This window comes from Neolamprologus brichardi, chromosome 17 (genome assembly GCF_056152115.1).
Source record: "Neolamprologus brichardi isolate AB-2024 chromosome 17, ASM5615211v1, whole genome shotgun sequence".
Taxonomy (NCBI): Eukaryota; Metazoa; Chordata; class Actinopteri; order Cichliformes; family Cichlidae; genus Neolamprologus; species Neolamprologus brichardi.
The window spans coordinates 30120019-30140460 of record NC_142120.1 but is presented as its reverse complement, the minus strand read 5'-3'; the positions used below and the strand labels follow the sequence as shown (position 1 = coordinate 30140460).

General features: G+C 40.2%; 1 protein-coding gene across 2 annotated transcripts; it reads left to right on the top strand.

Annotated features, from left to right (window-relative positions):
• Positions 1–899: 899 nt before the first annotated feature.
• Positions 900–19600, top strand: eeig2b (EEIG family member 2b). Of its 2 annotated transcripts, none has more exons than XM_035910786.2 (11): positions 900–1149; positions 6420–6540; positions 7968–7997; positions 8437–8553; positions 8913–8959; positions 9555–9649; positions 13811–13909; positions 14841–15069; positions 16441–16577; positions 17136–17205; positions 18888–19600. In XM_035910786.2, exons 1-11 carry the CDS (start codon positions 1004–1006, stop codon positions 18928–18930), a joined length of 1134 nt encoding a protein of 377 aa, XP_035766679.2. In that variant the 5' UTR covers positions 900–1003; the 3' UTR covers positions 18931–19600. The 2 variants fall into 2 exon arrangements, with proteins under 2 accessions (XP_035766679.2, XP_006797845.2); XM_006797782.2 differs by having other exon boundaries at positions 13808–13909.
• The last annotated feature ends 842 nt before the right edge of the window (positions 19601–20442 follow it).

Here is a 20442-nt window from a genome sequence, read left to right as displayed (position 1 = left end):
CGTCAAATAACTAAACAGCAGCTGGTTTTGCTTTCTTGTAGTAATCTGTCCAATCAGTGCTGCCGAGAGAGGAGGCGGGCTTCGGTTTGCAACAAAAATAAAGCTGTCATCCTTTCACATCCGGTTAAGTCATCAATCGCTTCAAAGTAAAATAACCAAGAAACAAAACGGCAACAGAGAAAAGGCTGACATATTTAAAAAGGCAAATGTTTGTGTGCTCCTGGGAATGAGAAAAGAGGATTGCTTAAATAAAGTGTTAGCTCTTAAAAACAAAAACAGGTCTTGGAATTGAAGCAACACATTTATTTGAATTTTAAAATCCCCGCGGATCATCAGAATCAAAATCAGAATCGCACACACACACACATCCACATATACATCCACATATAAGCTACAAGATCTACAAAGCACTGTTTTACTGTTTTACTTATTATTGCTTTCTTTTAGTCGTGTGAAGGGAACCTGCAAAGTAAGAATGCCATTGCGCTACTTAACGATTTGTGTTTTGCGGTGTACATGACAATAAACTTCTTGAATCTTGAATCTTATTTATTTATATTTTTGTTTCCAATGACCCAAAATCTGATAAACAAATACGTTTTACAAAGTTTTAAAAAGGTAAACTTTATAAAGCACTACCCGTCATGGATTGGCCTCCTCAAAGCCCAGGCCTCAACATTATTGAATCAGCGTGGGATCATTTTTATCTGAGAACAAAACAAAAGGTAGCCAACATCCAAAGAAGACCTTTGAACTTTTTCACGCCACTTCCTTCTTTCAGGACAAGCCATGGTGCACATGAAACGCGCGCTTTTATTTTGAAAGATCAAGATAGGATATAGCTCTGCCAGTACTCTGAGCCGATGACGGACTTTTGTCACCAGTAGCTTCACCATCCTCCCACAAACACCAAGCTGGTTCTGTCTGTGCTTCACAACAATGGGGCAGTAATGTCAGCGACGGGCGACACCGGAGCATCTTTTCAAAGGCACTGAAGCGGTGTATGGATTTAATGATGATGAAAAAGAAGAAATTCAAGTTCAAGGTGGATTTTGACCTGGACGAGCTGTCGTCGGTCCCCTTTGTCAACGGTGTACTCTTCTGTAAAGTCAGGCTGCTGGACGGCGGCTTCACCGAGGAGTCTTCTCGGTGAGAGTGCTTGGCTTTGATTCAGCCACTCAAACGTTGACTGACGGCGTGCTGTTCAGTCCGCAGGGTGAACTAACTCATGCCTTTAGGAAATGTTAACAGCTAACTAAGCTAATGGGCTACAAGAACATAGTTAACGTCCATTAGTTGTGTGCCAATGTAACGTTAATGGTGTAGGGCTAATTAGTTTCTTCTGGTCGGTGCTAGTTTGCAGCATCGAGTTGCTTAGTTTTAGTAGCTTTGGGTGTTTGGTGGTACCGTTCATTTAAACAAGTGTCCATTTGGATTTCCCTGGTTAAATTTTAGGCCCACTTCCTCGCTTAGTTGTGGAATTAAGTACTGAGGGCAGCTTACTCGTCACATAGCTGTCACATAGCTGTCACAAAGCTGTCACAAAGCTGAATATTACTCCTTAAGCTTTTCGGTGCTGACTCAATGGTGTCAGTTCCATATTTTGTCATGATGTATTCACTGAAGTAGTGGGATGTGTTTCAGTGTGTTTAATCAACCTCCCGTTAATCAACATATGAACCCGAGTCCTAATGCAAGGACTGTGTATATTGTCTTATCCCCATTTCGTCAGAAAACTGTTTCACTTCTTGTATATAGTTGTATGTATAGCTGACCAGTCTTCACCTACCAGGCCAGCAACTTAAACTTTAAGTGTGAAGTTTTCTTCCTAAACTTTATAAGATCATGTCAATGTAGTTAACAGCAGTGTTATCAAATTGAGACGAGCAAAGATAATCATCTCATCTGATTATCTTTATTTTCATTAACTCTCAGATTGAGTAATTAGACGATTACTGGCTTATACACTATTACATTTCAGTTTTTGTATACTCAGACTGTTAAACGCCTTTCCTGCAATACATACATACTAGAGCTGGGAGAAAAATTAAGGATAGTGTTGCGATGTTGTATGGACACAGGGGCATTATCTCTGGAAATACTCTGAACAAGAGGGCTCATCTTATGGACCGCCATCATGAGGTAATGTTATCCGAGCAAACTTACATTATATCCACTCAACCGAAAAACCATCCAACACTGGATACACTTAGCTTGGCAATGCTGCTTGATGGTTGTATTGAATTTTTTGCAACTTGTGGTAACTAAATGGTTGTCCAGAGCACTCAGGACCACTTTTGATTGCAAGATGATTGCACAGGTCGCGTGATAGGAATCAGCTTTTCTGCAAACAGTTGCAGCTTTGGTAATCTGTGAGCCGCACTATGGCTTCATGCTGAGCGCTGTCAATATGGTTGTTCAGTGTTCATGGAGAAGTATAGAGAACGTCACTGTGTCCTTTTGGGTTTAGAGACAGGATCTGATAGTGTGCCAAGAGAGAGGAACTGTGGCACTGCATGAGGAAGTCAGGAGTGCCAGAGAGGTATGTGAGGGTGGTATAGGAAAGTGAGACAGTGGTGAGGTGTGCGTTAGGACTGACTGGTGGAAGTGGGATTAGATCAGACATCAGCTCTTTTCTTGTGTGCAGTGGTGATGGACCGGCTGACAGATGTGGTCAGGCAGGAATCTCTGTGGAATATGATGTTTGTAGATGACATTGTGATCTGTAGCGAGAGACGAAAACCTGGAGAGGGGGAGGTATGCACTGGAGAGAAGAGCAATGAAAGTTATAAAGAAACAAAAGAGAATACATGTGTTACTGAGAGGAGACAGGTATGGCTGTGAACATGCAAGGAGAGGGGACGGTGAAGGTAGATGAGTTTAAATACCTGGGGTCAACCATCCAAAGCAACAGACACTGCACAAGAGAGGTGAAGAAGTGAGTGCAGGCAGGGTGAGGAAGAGTGTCAGGGTAATTTGTGACAGAGGGATAGTAACACGAGTGAAACAGAGATGGTAGTGAGACCTGCTATGATGGAAGGTTTGGACACTGTGACACTAACAGAAAGACAAAAGGCTAAGTGGAAGATGTTAAGATTTTCAATGGGAGTGACCAGAATGGACAAGATTAGAGTTGGGGTTAGATGGAGGCCAATGAGCCGCTCTGGTGACCCTAAAAGGGAAAGAAGTATCAATAAGAGCCTGAAATTTATATTTCACAGTTAGCTATGTCACTGTTTGTTATTTCGCTGTCAGTAAGCAGTACCAGTTAACTTAAGTATGTGCTTGGATTTTAGTTATAAAAAAACACAGAGCTGCCCAGTGTTGCTCAGATATATGTGAAGCTTCCCATAACATTAAGACGGTGATGGACAGTAGCGCTAAGGAGAAGAGACTCTGAGCCAAATGACTCATTTGCAGTTCTCGTGTCAATTCAGAGTGACAGGACAAGTTGTTCAAGTGATGGAGTAATACCTTTACTTTCTGCATTTTACAGCAGAGCTTCAGAATTGAAATATTAATTTTAAGCGTTATATTGTAGCATTGGACTCAACGTAAGATGCACATTTTTCATTTTTTTTAATGAAAAAAATCGAAGGCTCCTGCAACATAAACTCATTTGCAGCATCACTCTAAAAACCAAACCACGGGAAAATCAATTGAAAAGTCAGAGTTCTAAGTATGCACATTAAAAGGCCCACCTACTCCTGAGCGTGTGTTGGCCACATTGATACAGCTTTCCCATAAACAGAATCGACATGTGCAGTATCTCTGTTTGTACATCTACAATTAACATCCAGGAAATGACAACCCAGCTGCACAGGGTTTGTGTCTCTTTCTTATTGGCTAATAGGTGGTCTTGTGACACATGAGCTTTGCAGCTTACCTCAGCCAGTTGTAGTGGTTTGTGTGGAAACGAAACGATTTGCAAGCCAAAAAAGTCATTTAAAACTAACAAATAACAGAGGCTGAGAAAAAGCTGCTTGGACAGCTTAAAAGGGGTTGCTTAAATCTCAGACTTGAATAAACCTAAACATGCACATCTCTGAGAGAAATGTTTCATACTCAAACAGCACCCTGTGACAGCTCCGCTTGTCTAAAATAAATTCAGGTTGCCACATTTCAAACAGAAGAAAGAATGTAAAGGAGGAGTTACTCGACTTTTAGCTCATAAGGTGGCAGCACACATGGTGTGACATATATAAACTGGTAAACTCTGCAAACCAAAAGTGTCAAAATATTTGACCACATACACATTAAAATAGTTGTTATAAGGAACCGCATCATGAAGTACCAGCTTTTGGCCATGACAAGAAGTGACCTTTTGCAGAGTTGTCCTCCTAAGTATGTTAACTGTGTCAACTTAAAGCTGTTCCTACAGACATGCCCATTGATGCCTTTCACTCATAAATTAGACGGGTCTTTAACACTGGATAAAAGCAGCAGCTCACATTGTTTTGTAGTTTTTGTAGGCTTTAGGGATTACATGGGCTTCATTCTGATTATATAACAGGCTTCTGTTAGCTAAAAAGGTCCAGTCTGTGCTTGACAGTGCGAATTAGGATGTTTTCAGATGTCATGTCAATGTCGTCCTTTTATTATTTTTATGAAATCTGCGGTCTTTTCCACGTGTAAGTAACCACTTTAAGAAAAGAAGGAAAATAAAGATGAAGCCAAACAACAAAGTTCTGTCCCTAATTAATCCCTAATTGGCTCAACAGTGTTTTATACTCAACCCATTGCTGATTTAATAGGATTTTTCTGTCTTTCTTTCTTTCTTTCTTTCTTTCTTTCTTTCTTTCAAAAACTAGATTTCCTCTCCAACTCTTTTAATCTTCCAAACTGGAAGTGGAAGGGAAGTTTTCCTTCGGTGTAGCTTTTCATCTGATCAGCACGGCTATTTCTGCAAAAAACAGTTTGTTCTATTTCTATAAAGATGCATCTTTGAAAACATGACAGTGAAAACATCCAGAGTGATCTAATCGAGGTCTGAAAGCTTTGCTTCCAAACAGTTGAAAAGATTTGTATTTGTGGAAGCATTCCCGTATGAAGTCTGCCTGCAGTCGCCTTTTAAAGAGCATGTGTCGTTTAACAAGAGACCCGAGCCGTGTAGAGGGATGACAGAGATGACCTCTGCTTGTGCTTAAAACCAGACTTAGTCATAACGCACGCTAATAGGATTTTAATGCGCTGAGAAGTGCAGTGAACCACAGCGCATGAACTCGAGTCAGAATTCCCGAAGCACACGGTGTGTCCAGCTGGCTGGGAGTTCCCTCTCGACTCGGGGAGTTCGCTGTCTGAGATTTATCAACCTCAGGATGGAGTCAGCGTTTGTGAAACATTAGTCACGCATCTGCTGCTTTTTATTTATAGTAATGCAGGGATACAGGGCAAAACGCAGCCCTGTATGTTCATTCGGTTTTGCCCATCTGTGTGCAAAAGGATCTGCACACCCTGCTAATTGTTGTAGTCTTAACGCTCCTTTCCGATTTCAGACTTGTTACATCATTTTTATTTATACTGTATTAAAAAGTCTTTGTGTGTGTTGAAATCCAGCCGAAGCCAAACCAAATGAATGGTGTGTAAGCTACCAGATGGAAGCTGGTTAGGTGAGTGGGAGAGGAGAAGATGCCAGTGAAAGTGAGGCCATCTGCGGTATCGTAATTCTGCCCACGCTCAGTCTTTCTCTTTCACGTCGACTCATCCTTTCACTGACAGCAGGCTGCACCTCACAGTCGTTTTAACCTCTAGACGTTGGAGGATTTGCCGCTCTCTTTTTACTTTCGTGCCAGTAAACACCACACCTGCTACCAAAGCCCCTGGATTTGTCAATTAAATGAATCAATAGGAGAAATTAAGGCTGTAATTAAATAGCTTGCTTATTAGGTGCTGAGAATGAGCACATGGGCTCGTATTGGCAGCTTGAATGGATGCCCTTAAGCAGGGAAGAGATGCGGGAAATGTTTATCCAGCAGTCTTTCAGCTGAAGTCACTTCATTTGTTACGTAACAGAGATTGAAATTTATGAAATGAAGTTTCTGAGGGCGGGTTGCGTGGCTGTATACATGATTTGGGCTGGCTTTCACTTAAAATGTCGCGATACATTCGCGTGTTTGTTTTGGTAGCAAATCAAATAATTACAATAGATTAGAGCTGATGTTTGTTGGTTTGTTTGCTCTTTAGAATACAAATATTTATTTCCCAAATCCCTTCTGTATACAGCGTACAATGCAAGTAGAGTCTAAAACAATAAAAAATACTCAAATGATTTTATCAATCATGCCAGTGTTTGCACCAGCCTCTACTCGTTTAAATCTAGAGGCCAAGTTGTGAATTAGCTTTTCAGGCTCCAGCATATGAATCAAACAAACACGTGACCTTACTGGGTGCTTAAAGCTGGTGTCTGTGTGTCCATACAGGGAACCTGTGCAGGCAAACTGTGTCCGATGGAAGAAACGGTTCTCTTTCCCGTGCAAGATGAGCGCCAACGCAGGCACAGGTGTTCTGGACCCCTGTGTGTGTCGTGTGTCTGTCAGAAAGGTAAAGTATTATGATTTAGCCGTTTTCCCACCACTCCCATCTCACCCCAACCGGTCACGGTAGATAGCTGCCCACCCTAAGCCTGGTCAGTCCTTCTGGACAAAGTCTCCCTGTCTTGAGTTGATGCCTCCTGGCGTTGTGATAATGAACAGAGACTTAGCCATTGCTTGAGTCATAGTGGAAATCAGGACATAAAAAACTGGATGTATAAATCACCTGTTATGTTTGAAAAAAGCTGCTTCAGGAGTTTGGTTTGTTTTTGTTTTTTTGTTTTTTTTTGGGGGGGGGGGGGCTTTTCCTCAAAATAAGCTATTTTTCTGGCCACACACAAGTTACACTGTCTACACTAAGTTTGTGCAACGTTACAAGGCACTACAGCTTCATTAACAACCCAATGTCTCTGGCTCTTTGGCTAGGAGTACTACACAAAAGTTGTGCAAACTCCTGTAACGGACACAGTAAGCTAAGGAAAATAATTTACTTTAGCTTTACTAGAGTAACTAGTACATGTACCTATACTCCCTATCACACAGTGTACACTGTCAGTGATCTCTACTCTAGTTTGTTTATTATTATGTATACCTGCCCAAAGACTGCAGATAGAAATCAGCTAGTATCTAAATCTGGTCAAAATCCAATTTTTTTTTTTCTTATGAGATCAGTATTTTTGTGCATTGTCCCTGACAAATAAAGAATAAAACACAAAAAAAAGTGTTTTCCCCAGTTCAGCTGGTGAATGGCTGTTTTCTTGCAGGACAATCACAATCTCCTAGATAACCATCTCCAATAGATCTAGTCTCTGGCCGTGAGCATGCATGTTTTCATGCTCACTATTGCACAAAGAGGAATTGTTGGCTTTGTTTCTATATTTGTAATATTTTGAGTTTAACATGTGACGTTCCCTGAGGTGACATATGATCTCATGCAATATAACCTAAAATCCAATTAAACTGAATCTGAAAGCTATTTCTGATGTGTGTCTCCCTTTGTTTTAGAAGACTCACAATGTTAAGTAGTCAGATAATCCCTGTGTTTCCTACATGGGTGCTTCCTTTTTACCAATGTAATTTTTTTTTCTTTTCATGTTGTTGAAAATTTCCCATCACAGCTATTTGGATGCAACTTTGGAAGTTTTCTGGTGATAAGAACATTGTGTTTAACAACTGTAAAGTTTTACCTTACCTTACCTTCATCCCCTCAGCCTTTTACTTTAGCTTTTAATTATTATACCTTTTTAAATTACAGTATCAGGAATGTAGAGAATAAACTGATGTTTTTAATTTAGTGTTTCCCCCCCAAAAAAATTCAAGGATCAGTTCAATATAAAACATTAGCATGCCAGCTGGAGATAACTTATGGAGCCTTTTTTTAACAGTAGCAAGTCTTTTTATTAATGTTATGTTTTTGTTTTTGCTTGTCTTATGCAGGAGCTGAAGGGTGGAAAGGCATACGCAAAGGTAACTCATTACAGGCTTACAATGCGCTACCCCTGTCCTCTGAGCTGAACCTCCAGGTCACCCAGATTTTACAGTAATCAGCCATATTGAAGTAGCTAGCCTTGTGAGCATGTAGCAAACAGATGGCCTTCACTGCCTGCAGGTTGGCTCATTATGTTATGTCTTTTCTATTTAGTTGAAAGTAATTATTTAATGAGCAAACTAAACCCTATTATTATACATACTGAAGTAGGTATCCCTTTCCGAGTTTATCATTTGAAGAAAAAGTGAACTGTTAGATTTGCTGATATTGTTTTATTCAAGTTTGTCTCCTGTCCTTCTTGATGTCATTTTCCATCCAGAGTTTGTCATATTGCTGACCGGGAAAAAGATCCGTCTCCTCAGGGGCAAATAACAAAACACAAAGGTTACCCTGTGTCATTCTTTCTTTCTCTTTCAGCTTGGTTTTGCAGATCTGAATTTAGCAGAGTTTGCCGGCTCAGGGAATACAACCCGCAGATGTCTGCTGGAAGGCTACGATACCAAAAATACTCGTCAGGATAACTCCATTCTCAAGGTAACACAGTCGCACCCGCAGCAGTCTGATGCGACTTCAGTGACACAAGTGCGGTGTTTTTCCTCAACTCAGAGAATCACACTGGAAAGGTTTTTGCATAAATGTTGCCAGCAAAGATGAGTCGTTCAGTGGAGCCAGAAATAATCCATGGCCATAGATGAGAGGTGTCACCTGTGGGAAATAAAAAGGATCGTGCAGATTCGTGCAGGCCCACAGTCGTTATTTGCCGTTTTTCATGACCCCTCAATCAGCGAGCACATTTTTGCTGACTCCAAAGCAAAAGTGGGCAACTTTTCTGAACTTGGCCAAGTTGAATGGAAGTAAAACCTAAGCTAACTTTTTTTTCTTTCTCTCCACAGGTTATCATCAGTACACAGCTCATGTCGGGGGATCCCTGTTTTAAAACGTGAGTTAAGGCAATTTTCTGTACGTCTCTGCAGAATCTGTGAGCAGAGATTGTTGACTGAAAAATGTTTAAACTGGAAAGTCCTTTAAATCCAGTCGTTTTCAGACTAAAACACTAATCATGCTCTTTTGTGAGCTGTGCTCATCTGGATTTGTGGATAATACAGCTGGACAACAAAACCGACCCAATGACCTTTCCTGCACCGTAACTTAAAACCTCTTTGTTCTCTCAAAACGGCTACATTTGATGCACCGGCGCTATTGCTTGTGCTCTGTCTTTATTATTTCCTCAGTTATTCAGTGTCATATGACTAAATTAAATTATTACCACAGCTCTAGCTGTGTGCGTACTACTTACAGGTTTAAACATTAAGACTTAAAGGTTTCTCTGAATACAGGATTTTGCTACTCTGAAGTGACTGTGAGCTTAAGCTGTCATTATTTAAAGCATTGAGTAATAGCTTGTACATAATGTGTTATATTGTATTTTCTAATCCTTTAGCAGTTTTGTCTTTTTGTCTTTGCTTAGGGTTTAGTTGATGCATTTAAGTATAGGAGTAGAAAATAAAGGCCAGTTGTTTTGCCTCTGTCATCAGGCCTCCCTGCACAGCAACAATGATCGCGATCCAGGGTGATACAGAGAGCCTCCTGGAAGAGAGGAAGGGAGGGGATTCACAGAAAGGCTGTTCCGGTGAGGCCAATCACGCCACATTACACTCCTCTTCTCTGCTTCATCTTCTCATTGGCTTTGCCAAACATTTGCCGGCCCCTGGCAGATCGTACTTCATCACAAGCTGAGAATTTCTTCTTTCAGAGTTTAGATCCACTTCTATGTTTCAGTTGTTATTATTATCTAAGATCGTGCAGCAGACAGGAGTGTCTGCTGTGTCAGCAGGGATTTAAGTTCTCAGTTAGTACAACCGATTTCCATCAGTTGGAGTCGTGAACAATCACTCGTGAGATTAGCATTGATCTGGAGGAGGAAAAGTTGTTATCAAAAGACTGACAAAAATGAGCATTGACAACCTGGTTTTCTCAGCAAAAACAAAACTAAGAATGAATGTATGAATAAATAAATCTAATATTTAATCAACTAAAGTAAACAACTAATACAAATAAAAGAAGAGTATTCGAGATGGACAAATGAAAGTGTTTTAAAGCAAAGTGATGAAAGTTTTATTCAGTAAAGGTTTTCCTCCACTGCTCAGAATTTATTTTCTTCAGCAGATTTATCTGTTTGGCTTGATGTACCACTATTAAAGGCTCCTTTTATTTGATTTTCACCCATTCTGGGTTCAAACTGATCAAAACGTAATACAGTGCGCTACAAATAATAGTCTCCATGCCAGCAGAAGCAAACGTTTCTAAAGATATTGAATCACTTCCAGGATAAATAATTTTGCTTCATTTAGATGTATTCCTGGGAAATTGTGTCAAATTAATATATTAATGTTTTTCAGTCATTTAGTGTCGTCTCTCGAGCTGAACCCAGACAGGAAACATGATTACGAAGGAATGAATAGGTGACAAATTCATGTTCTGAATGAGTCGCTGCTTCATAGTAGAGAAAACAGGAAGCTATGCAAATGATAAAACCAGGTCAGGAGTAGAGACAGAGCAGCTCTGTTTGATCTAATGAAATTTGGAAATGAAAATGTAAAACAGAGTTACTGTAGAGAGCCCATCTGTGTTACCACAGAGCAGAACAACCTGCAGACCCAGCTTTCTTTTATAAACCACCATAGAAGGACACCTGTAACAAAAGTAACACACAAACCTTTACTAGCTTTGACCTGTGAGTTACCTGTGATCTAGTGAAGTGTTTGATAACTTAATTCACTTTAATAGGCTTTTGTCTGGCTCTTTGTCTTTTAATGCTGCTGTCACACCAACGAAAACAGTAACACAAGCAAAATGATTGTGACTGTCTGCAATATACTTGCAATCGTGTTGCCTTTAGAATAGCTGCTGTGAAGATGAGGGTTGGGGGGCAACCGTGGCTCAAGAGTTGGGAGTTCGCCTTGTAATCGGAAGGTTGCCGATTCGAGCCCCGGCTCGGACAGTCTCGGTCATTGTGTCCTTGGGCAAGACACTTCACCTACCGCCTACTGGTGTTGGCCAGAAGGGCCGATGGCGCGATATGGCAGCCTCACTTCTGTCAGTCTGCCCCAGGGCAGCTGTGGCTACAACTGTAGTTTGCCTCCACCAGTATGTGAATGTGTGTGTGAATAGGTGGATGACTGGGTGTGTAAAGCGCTTTGGGGTCCCTAGGCGGGACTAGTAAAAGCGCTATACAAATACAGGCCATTTACCATTTACCATTTGGGTCACTTGCCAGTTGTTGCAACTTTGGTACATCAATCTGCAATCAGTCTGCTATAAGTTTGCAATAGAATCAGGTCAAGTTGTCAATTATGTGGAACCTGTTTGTGATAATATAGCAAATAACTGTGATAATATCGTGTCATATTACAAATCTGTTGCTGTCTACATACACAGTCCAGCCAGAACCTCATAGGTCTAAAACAGAAATTCCTTCGCAACTGCTGACTTTGCTACAGGACAGCAATTAGCCTGCAGAATCACATTTGTTTTATAGAAAACAACCAGTTGACGGTACAGACGAGTTGCTCTGATCAGTGCAGACAGACTCGGATTGATTGCAACGTGTTGGAAATCTGTCTGCATTTATAAATAAGACTATGATTATTTGCAAACATTTGACAGGCTGTCTGAGCATGATGGCAGTCAGTTCAAGTCCAACTGTAGTTGTTGGAGACAAGTTGGCTCCCACCAAATGACCTAGTCGAAAATGGATGCCCTGACCGCTTGCAATCAGTTGTCAAAAAGTAAAAGAATCCAGTGCACTCACAAGGCAACGGTGGATTCTAGTCACAAGAAGGTTGCTGGCCTATTTTTGGTCTTTTTATTTATCTATTTAAAATATAACCTTTTATTTAACGAGGAAGTCTCTTGAGATTAAAGTCTTTTTCTCAGGGGAGACCTGGCAGAGCAGGCACTCAGCGCTAGTGTGACACAGCCTGAAGTGTAAAATAACATTATTTCTATTGAGATTTCTTATCTTTCAACTAACATTAATCTACATTTGAATGCTACAGATTTATTTTTTTTTAAAAAGAGAGACCTTCATCTGTGATGAGGTTTCATCCCTTGTAGATGGTGAATGTGACCGGGCCTTTTGGAGGGGGCTGTAATTGATGTGTCAAGTTCCTGCTAATCTGGTTTAGATTTATACAGGAAGATCGTGGAGAGCTTCCAGGAGCTTCCCAGCATTGTAGCTTGTAAGATAAAGGCAGAAGCTAAAATTTATTTCAGTTAGGGGCAATCTGTAGCCCACGCTGTACTGTTCTGTGTAGCTGACAAAGCTAAAAGATAATAAAACCAAAGTGTTCATGAGTAGGTCATCATAATCTTAACAGTAATGTTTTTAGCTGTCATTAGTGTCACGCGTCGCTGCTGATATTCATTTGTCAAACTGCAGACTTTCCTGTCTGATTTTTCCTGTATTATAGACGCCATAACTCCTACTGTACTTTGCTCCCATCCCCTACTACAAAAACCATTTCTCTCGAAGATTTCTCTTTCAGCGCCTTCTTCACTCTCTTATTCAGTATGTGTGTTCATGTGTGAACGCATTGCTGTGTTTAATGCTTGTTCTTCCTGGAAGCTTCAGAGAGTAGCAGAGCTCTTTCATGTATAATTTAAACTAGCTTTCTTTTAGATGAACCCCAATCTGCTCTAACCCAGGGGGCTTTTACATGCTTAAAAATAGGACTTTTGTGCTAGTCTTTCTGGTACGGGTTGTGTGTTTGCATGTGCAATGCACTTGGTGTCATTCCCAACATGGCTTAGCGGTGCATCCCCATGTTTTGTATATGTGCAAGATGCACCAGTTCAAGTCCTGTATGAGAGTCTTTGATCATGTTTTGTTGGTGGATATTTGTCCAGCAGAGATAATCTACACAAACCTGTTGTTGTGTCATTTAAAAGAATTTAGGCGAGGTGTAAGAAGTCTGTATGTTTTGGACAAGCTGCTGTTTCTGGCTGTGATCACTGTGGATTGGTGCAGTGCAAAAGGGAATTCTTTCTCTAAATTAGAGGAATGCCTGGAGTAAAAAAAAAAAGAAGAAGAAGAAGAAAGAAAAGAAAAACTAGCTGGAGGTCATTGTGACCACCTCCACTTATGTGTCTCTGGTTGTTATCCCCCTCTATGTAGTCTATTTTCTGCTGTGATGCTGAGGCTGCTGAGACATTCCCACAGACATTTGAACTCTGAAATGTTATTGCTTTTTGGCAGCTCCCACTTTTTGCCCATTTGACATTAAAACTGTGGCACGTGTTTTTCTTTCTTTTTTTTCTTTAAAGGCTTAAATTCAAAGAATTGTTATCCAAGCTGTCAACTAGCATCCAGCTTTGCCCTTCTAATGATATATTTTCACAGAGATTTTATGCCTTGCAGACCATCTTTTTGGTCGCAGAACTAACTTGAGCTCTTTTCAGATGGAAATATGTTTGTTTTCGTCTGAGCAGAAGTGACTCTGTCCCTGCACATGCCAACTGTGGCCACTGGCTCATTAACTCAGAGATAGTGAATTATTTCACTCTAGATACGCATGAATATCTTTCCAGCTTTCACTACCTACTTTCACTTTGAATACTATACATAAATGTTAGTGATGATGTTAAATGAGTCCACAGCATGGGCTTATCTGAAGGCAGTTTCTATTTTTTTTTTTTTTTTTTTTTTTTTTTACAGGATGCTTCATAGAAAAATGTTTTTTACTCAAATCCACATCCAACATCTGGGTCTGTCCTTTTTTTAATCCAGCAGAGAATCGGGAAGGGAAGTGCCCCGTTGTGTCAGATGACCCCGGTGGCTGCTGCCACTCCCGAACTTCCAGCTACGCCAGCCAACAGTCAAAACTCTCAGGTAAGGCTATAAAATGTAAACCGTTTTTGTTTTTGTCGTTATCATCTACTGTTGTTCATATTTTGCTTTCCAAACATAGAGATAGTCTATGTATGTATCCAAGCTAGCAGCGAGTAGAAGAAATAAAACATAATGCAAATTTTTTTTGTTCGCCTGCAATCAGTTGTACTTTAAATAATATGAGTGTAAGGTCAAAATGAGAAAACAAGGTCTTTGGATTGAGGAGGAGGGAAAGAATAAAATCATATTCCAGTGACACTCCAGCAGCGCAGTTCAGAGCCTGGGCTCGAGTTTCCATTGCAGGCAGATCGGATAACAGTAATAAAAGATCAGAGGAAGTGAAGAGATGCACTGAGCTCAGCTCGAATGACCCGCTCATATAGAATATAAAAATGTATTTCCTTCCACGTGAAATGGTTGATAGATTTATTCAAACCTCTCATTAGTGTGTGGGAAGTGACCTGATGCCCGAGTCTCTTCTTGCTTTAGCTGGCTTCCCGCAGACATGAACAGCATGAGTGTGGGTGTCACGTGAACGGCTAAATCATTTAGTACAGAGCAAGTTACAAATCTGCTGCACAGTGCATTAAAAAGAACAAAAACTCTGTATGCACTTGATACGGATTGATTCATTTATGAGCTTAAATAAGTCATTTGTCTCCAGTTAGTAATGCAAATATTGGACTTGTGTGGATATGTATCAATTGATCTTTATTAATGTTACAATGCAGATTTAACCCATGTGCTATATTAGGAATATATATCTGCAGCAGGTCTTTGCAGTGCTACAAAATACTGGTGCAGGATTTGTATCCATATGATGCATTTAAGGGGAATTGTAAACAGAAAATAGCATCTGTTACAATCTCTGAGCTTATCAAGTAAAATACTGGTGCTGTATGTTAATACAGTCACTGCCCATGTCTCTCAGGCTATAGCACCGGTCACTCCCGCTCCTCCAGCATGTCAGAGTTCAGCCACCGGAGAAATCATTCAGTAGGCAGCGCTTCAACAGGTATTGGTAGCATCCCGGAGCCCAGTGAAGACAGAGAATCCAGAACCTGTCCAGCTTTGCCTGAGCACCCAACCTCCTCAGCAGCTTCCGGCAATGCTCCGGGCACACCAGTGCGGAGTGCATCCTCCTGTGAACGGCTCAACAGGTAAACCGGTTAAAGCTGCAGACTGAAATTATTTATTTATGCAGTGTGTACTAAAAGTATACACAAATGTTTCTTTATCATATTTGATGAGAGAATCCAGTTAGCATGCCAAACGTGGTAGGCTTTTATAGTAGGAGTTATACTTAATACCCCTGAGACCAGTGTCACGTTTCAGGAAGCAGCTGTCAGAGTAGAAGAGCTTTGGAGGAAGTGTATTTGTGGTTTCATTATGTGAGCTTTTATTCTTTGAAAGACTCTCATTGTGTTTATGGGATCTAAAAATGTCCAACCATGAGCAGAGGAGTATTCCTGGGGGCTAGTTTTACATGCAGCTTAAGATGCATTTTGTAGGAATAGTTAAGCATTTATGGGAATTTACTTATCAGTTTTCTTGCAGAGACTTGATAAGGAGAATATCATATCTGCACCTCTAAATAAACTACCATTCTGCCCTGTTGCTAAGATACCTCACTGTGACAAGAAAAAGACAGGAAGTATTGTCATGCTTCTGTCCTCTGCAAAATGGCATTATTTTTTTTTTGCAAGGATGAAATGAATGATAATTAATGTGTGAATTGTTGTTAACAAAGAGTGCTCCAAGTGCATGTGGTGACAGGATAGCTTTTTCCTGTTACGTTGCTGCTAACCTAACCACATATTTACTTTTCTGACATGCAGCTGTAAGTAAATTTATCAAACTCAGGAAGCAGGAAATGATTGAGCTTCCTACACTTACGAATCGAGTGATTTAAAAACTCAAACCTTTTGCCAGAAAACAGTCAATACAGATAAGATGTCCACAAAATTACAATGCATACGTGACTACCATGCTAACCTTGATAATAATCTTAATAAGCAGTGTTCACCTAGTTGATCACAGATGTTTTCAGTATTAACCACATTGCCAGCAAGTTACATTAACAGATGAGCAGAGAGGGGTAGTCAGAAGGCACACTGCACTAGCAGAAGCAGTTCTAGTGCTCTTCACTATACGTTCAGACACAGTCATGACCTTTTAGATCAGTTGAGTTCTAAATAATTTGCCTTGTCACTGTATTTACAGGTAATATTTTAAAACCTTTTACTATAATGCATAAAAAATGTACTTCACTTTACATTTATGGTGATTAAAACACACACCACTAGTGTTGAAAACTGGATTAATTACAATGGACGTAATGTAAGTGATTGAAACAGTAGTTGAAACACTGTATAGTTTTGACTGGGTAAGCAGAAGTAAGCAGGTTGATCACTCCACTTCATTAGCACACAATGAAATGTGAAGTACAGGAAACAAAGCTTCAGTTTGACTCTGCAGTAAAGGCAGCTGTCCTCAAACACTCCAGACGCTCTTGTGTATTCTCCCTTCAGACACCCAGTGAAACAGGACTCCATGGAGTCTCAGCTGAAGAGAATGGACGACACTCGGGTGGATGCTGACGATGTTGTGGAAAAGATTCTCCAGAGTCAGGACTTTACACCCGGCCTACTGGACTCAAGCGCAGAGGGTATGACATGTCCACTTCTTTGTTTTTTGTTTGCAGTTGTTGTTTTTCTTTTCTTATCCTTAGACTAAAATGACATAAACATGAGCTATGGGACCTTTCCTTTTAAACTGGTCTCTTAGATAAAGAATAAATTGTCAGTTTCAAAACTTGCATCTCTGTGAAATGTATAAATGAAGAAAATCTTCACAGGCAGAAGCAGGTAGTATCTGATGGATCTACAGAGATTTCAGCTTAATGAATAACTAAAATAGATGAATCAATACAAAACAAAACAATGGGATTCATCCCAATTCTAGGTTACTACTGCATGTGTTTAATGCACGGCACATTTGCATATTCATTTCCCATGAGTCAGTGTGTGTGTGTGTGTACTTTAAGGAGTGAGGCATTGTTTTCCCTTCCAAGGTCTCATCCAGCTCAAAGCTACAAATGGAAAGCTGCTGTCAATAGATGATTATTTTTAGGTTGCCTAGCAACTGCCTGCTCGTCATGACAAGAATTATACAGGAGGATGTGGGTTCTCCGTGTACTGACCAAATGTTATGAACACCGTTTCAGAGGAAGGCCTGCGTCTGTTTGTTGGACCCGGGGGAAGTACAGCGCTTGGAAGTCATCACCTTCCCACCAGGTGAGCATCACAAGCCTGGGGATAATCAATCATCTGACGAAAGCAAGCAAACTAGTGTAGGGATTTCTGAGGGTATGATTCCAGAGAGATGCGTGTACACTGCGTTCCAAATTATTATGCAAATAAGATTTTAGTGTCGTAAACATCTTTTGTTTTCAGTTAAACTCATGGATGGTATTGTGTCTCTGGGCTCTTTGGATCACTGATATCAATCTCAGACAGCTGTCATAATTAGTTTGCCAGGATGAGCCCAATAAAATGAAAACTACTTAAGATGTTCCACATCATTGAGCATGCCACAGGTTTCAAGCAATATGGGAAAGTAAAAGGATTTCTGCTGCAGAAATGTGTTGGTGCAATACCTTACACAAGGTCTGAAAACATTAGATGTAATATGAAAACTTAAGTGTAACCATTGTACTGTGAAGAAACCTGTAGCTGAGTCAGAGCACAGATGGGTTCGTGCAGACTAAGGCATAGAGATGAAGGTTTCTGCCAGACAAATTCATCAGATTCACAGAACAGCTGCTAAAATGCCATTACAAAGCAGCAAGCAGGTAATTGAAGCTGCTGGTAGTCCCAAAAACCTCCAGAGGCTTGCAGTTATGCATAAACCTACCATTTTGGCCACCACCTAACCAATACTCACAAGCAGGAATGGTTACAGTAGGCCCAGAAATACATCAAGAGTAATTTTCAAGCAGTCTTACTGAGGGGTGCAGTCCCACTCTCTGGCATTGGCAGCTATGGGAATAAAAGAAGAGAAACACATGGTGTGTGGCCCGCATCCTCCCCTGACATCAACCCTGTAGCAGAACCTTTGGAACATCTTCAAGCAAAAGATCTGAGGGTGACGAGGCAGTTCACATCAAAACAGCAGCTGTGGGAGGTTATTCTGACATCTTACAAAGAAATTCAGGCAGAAACTCTCCAAAAACTTGGAAGTTCAATGGATGCAAGAATGTGAAACTTATATCAAAGAAGGGGTCCTGAGTTAACATGGAGTTTGGCCTGTTGTGGTTTCAGTAAATATGACCTTCTCATGCTGCAAATTTATCAATTTTCAGTTGTTTACAACCAATAAAATGTTTTGAAACTGTTGTGCATAATAATTTGGATCAGTGCATTTTGAGGGTTTTTTTTTTGTTTGTTTGTTTGTTTGTTTGTTTTAAATTTGCAAAACCACAGCTGTCATTGGAAGGTTTGTTCAATAAAATCTGAATTGTACTCTGACGGTTGATGACTTGGAAAGTATACTGACTGTCATTGAATCGACTATGAAGTAAGCGACAAATATCATTTGCATAATAATTTGGAATGCAGTGTAGTGACTTCACAACAGCAGTTGTCTCAATGTTAATACAGACAAAAAGCTGATAGTGGTTCTTCCTAAAGTTTACAGGTTTGGTGCAGAGCAAAGGAAAGTTCTGATGACCGTAGACTTTACAATGAAGCACTACCTGAGAGATAAAGGGGGACTGTTTTGTTTTCAATTAAACTCAATGTAACAAAACTTCTAACAACTGTTTACCAGACCAGCCTTGGAGCTCAGATGATGTTTTGTACCTCCCACCCCATCTTGGTTTTATATAACACGATTTCAGTTTGATACCTTTTGTGATAACTAATGAAGATTTAAACAAGTGTGTGATTGCCAATTCTGCCTCCTCATGTCCTCTTAGGGTTGGTGGTGGAGCGTACGAGCAGGTGGTGATTAAGCGTTAGACGTGCAGCATCTCTGATTACACCTGAAACAACTGGAAATGAGACCGTTTCCATTTCAACCTTCATTCCTACTCGATCAGCATGTGTCTAAGCTGATCACTCAGTGATCCGTCGACATTACACCAGTGCCCTTCCTGTGTTTATATCGGTTAAGATATCATTAGGAGAAAGAAGTGGACGGGTTTTATCTTAAAGAATCAATGAAAAGGGGAAACACAGTGACCAGATTGTTCTAAAACACTTGTACATGTAAATTCTGGCTCCCTGCTATCCAAACACCAAACATCCAAAGTCAAACCAACTGAAACTTTTATGAAGTGAAAAATCTACCTTTCCTCTTCAGACGGCACAAGGATGGGAAGATCAGAATGGACTGAAAACACATCACATCCTATCAGGACATTCCTTTGGTGTTTGTTTTGGACTTCCTTTATCAAATAGGATTTAATCTCTGCTGATAAGCTGCTCAAAAAGTAGTCGTTGGCACTCCGGTGAGAATATTTTACTATGAAAAATTGAGCTATTTGATGTGTGAATGTGTGTGAGTGTATGTGGTTATTCCTTTGTTGTGCTGGTACACCGGCCACTTTTATTAGCAGTAACAGTAACGCTGTTATCTCAGTGAAGGGACACATAATCTCTTGTGAGGCATGCCACATTGGTACCCACACAGAGAAACGAGGACAATTTCCCCAAATGTAATCACAGAGGCCCCCGTTGTCTAAATGCAGAGCTGTCAAAAATATTTAGTCAATGGTGACTTGGCTATTTAATATTTGTTTTGCTATATAAACACTGTAGAGAATTAAGACTGTGCTTTTTAACAGCTTTAACCATGTTACAATTAGGAGCTGGAAACTAAACCAAAAATCACAGCATCATCAATACTACAGCTAAATAGAAGCTGAAGCAAAAGAGCATCAAGAAAACCCCTGAAGTGAAGCTAAAACTACATTAAAATCGGATCATTTCCCTAATTGGCAACTTCATTCTCTAGTTTCTTCCTCTGTATAACAAAATAAGACTAAATAGTTCTTAGGGTGGAGAACTCCTAATGGTAACTGGCTACAAGCAACAATCGCAAACTAAATTTCACAGTTGTTTTTGTTAAGTGTCTCCACACAAAAATAGAGTGAGTCATATATTCAATATCATCAATAAAATATCAAACTTACCAGGTGTATTAATCATAACAGTGTGGCAGAAGTACGTAGTCCCAGACTGCCCTCTTTTATCCTGTTACTGCTCTTTGCATTTACATGGCAGTGAATGCGAAAAATAACAGTGGCCTCTGATGAATACTGACATGGAAAGGTATATATATATTAAAATATTCACTGTTGCAGATGTATATCTATTTGTAGCTATATCACTATGAACTGTCTTGTGGATCAGGATGCTTGCACAAGAAAGATCCTGTGACACATTAACTGTTTGACTGGTGCAGCTGTTGTACACTATGGTTTTTTTCTTTCGTTTTAAAATATAGGACAGAAAAGGACTAGTTAAGTA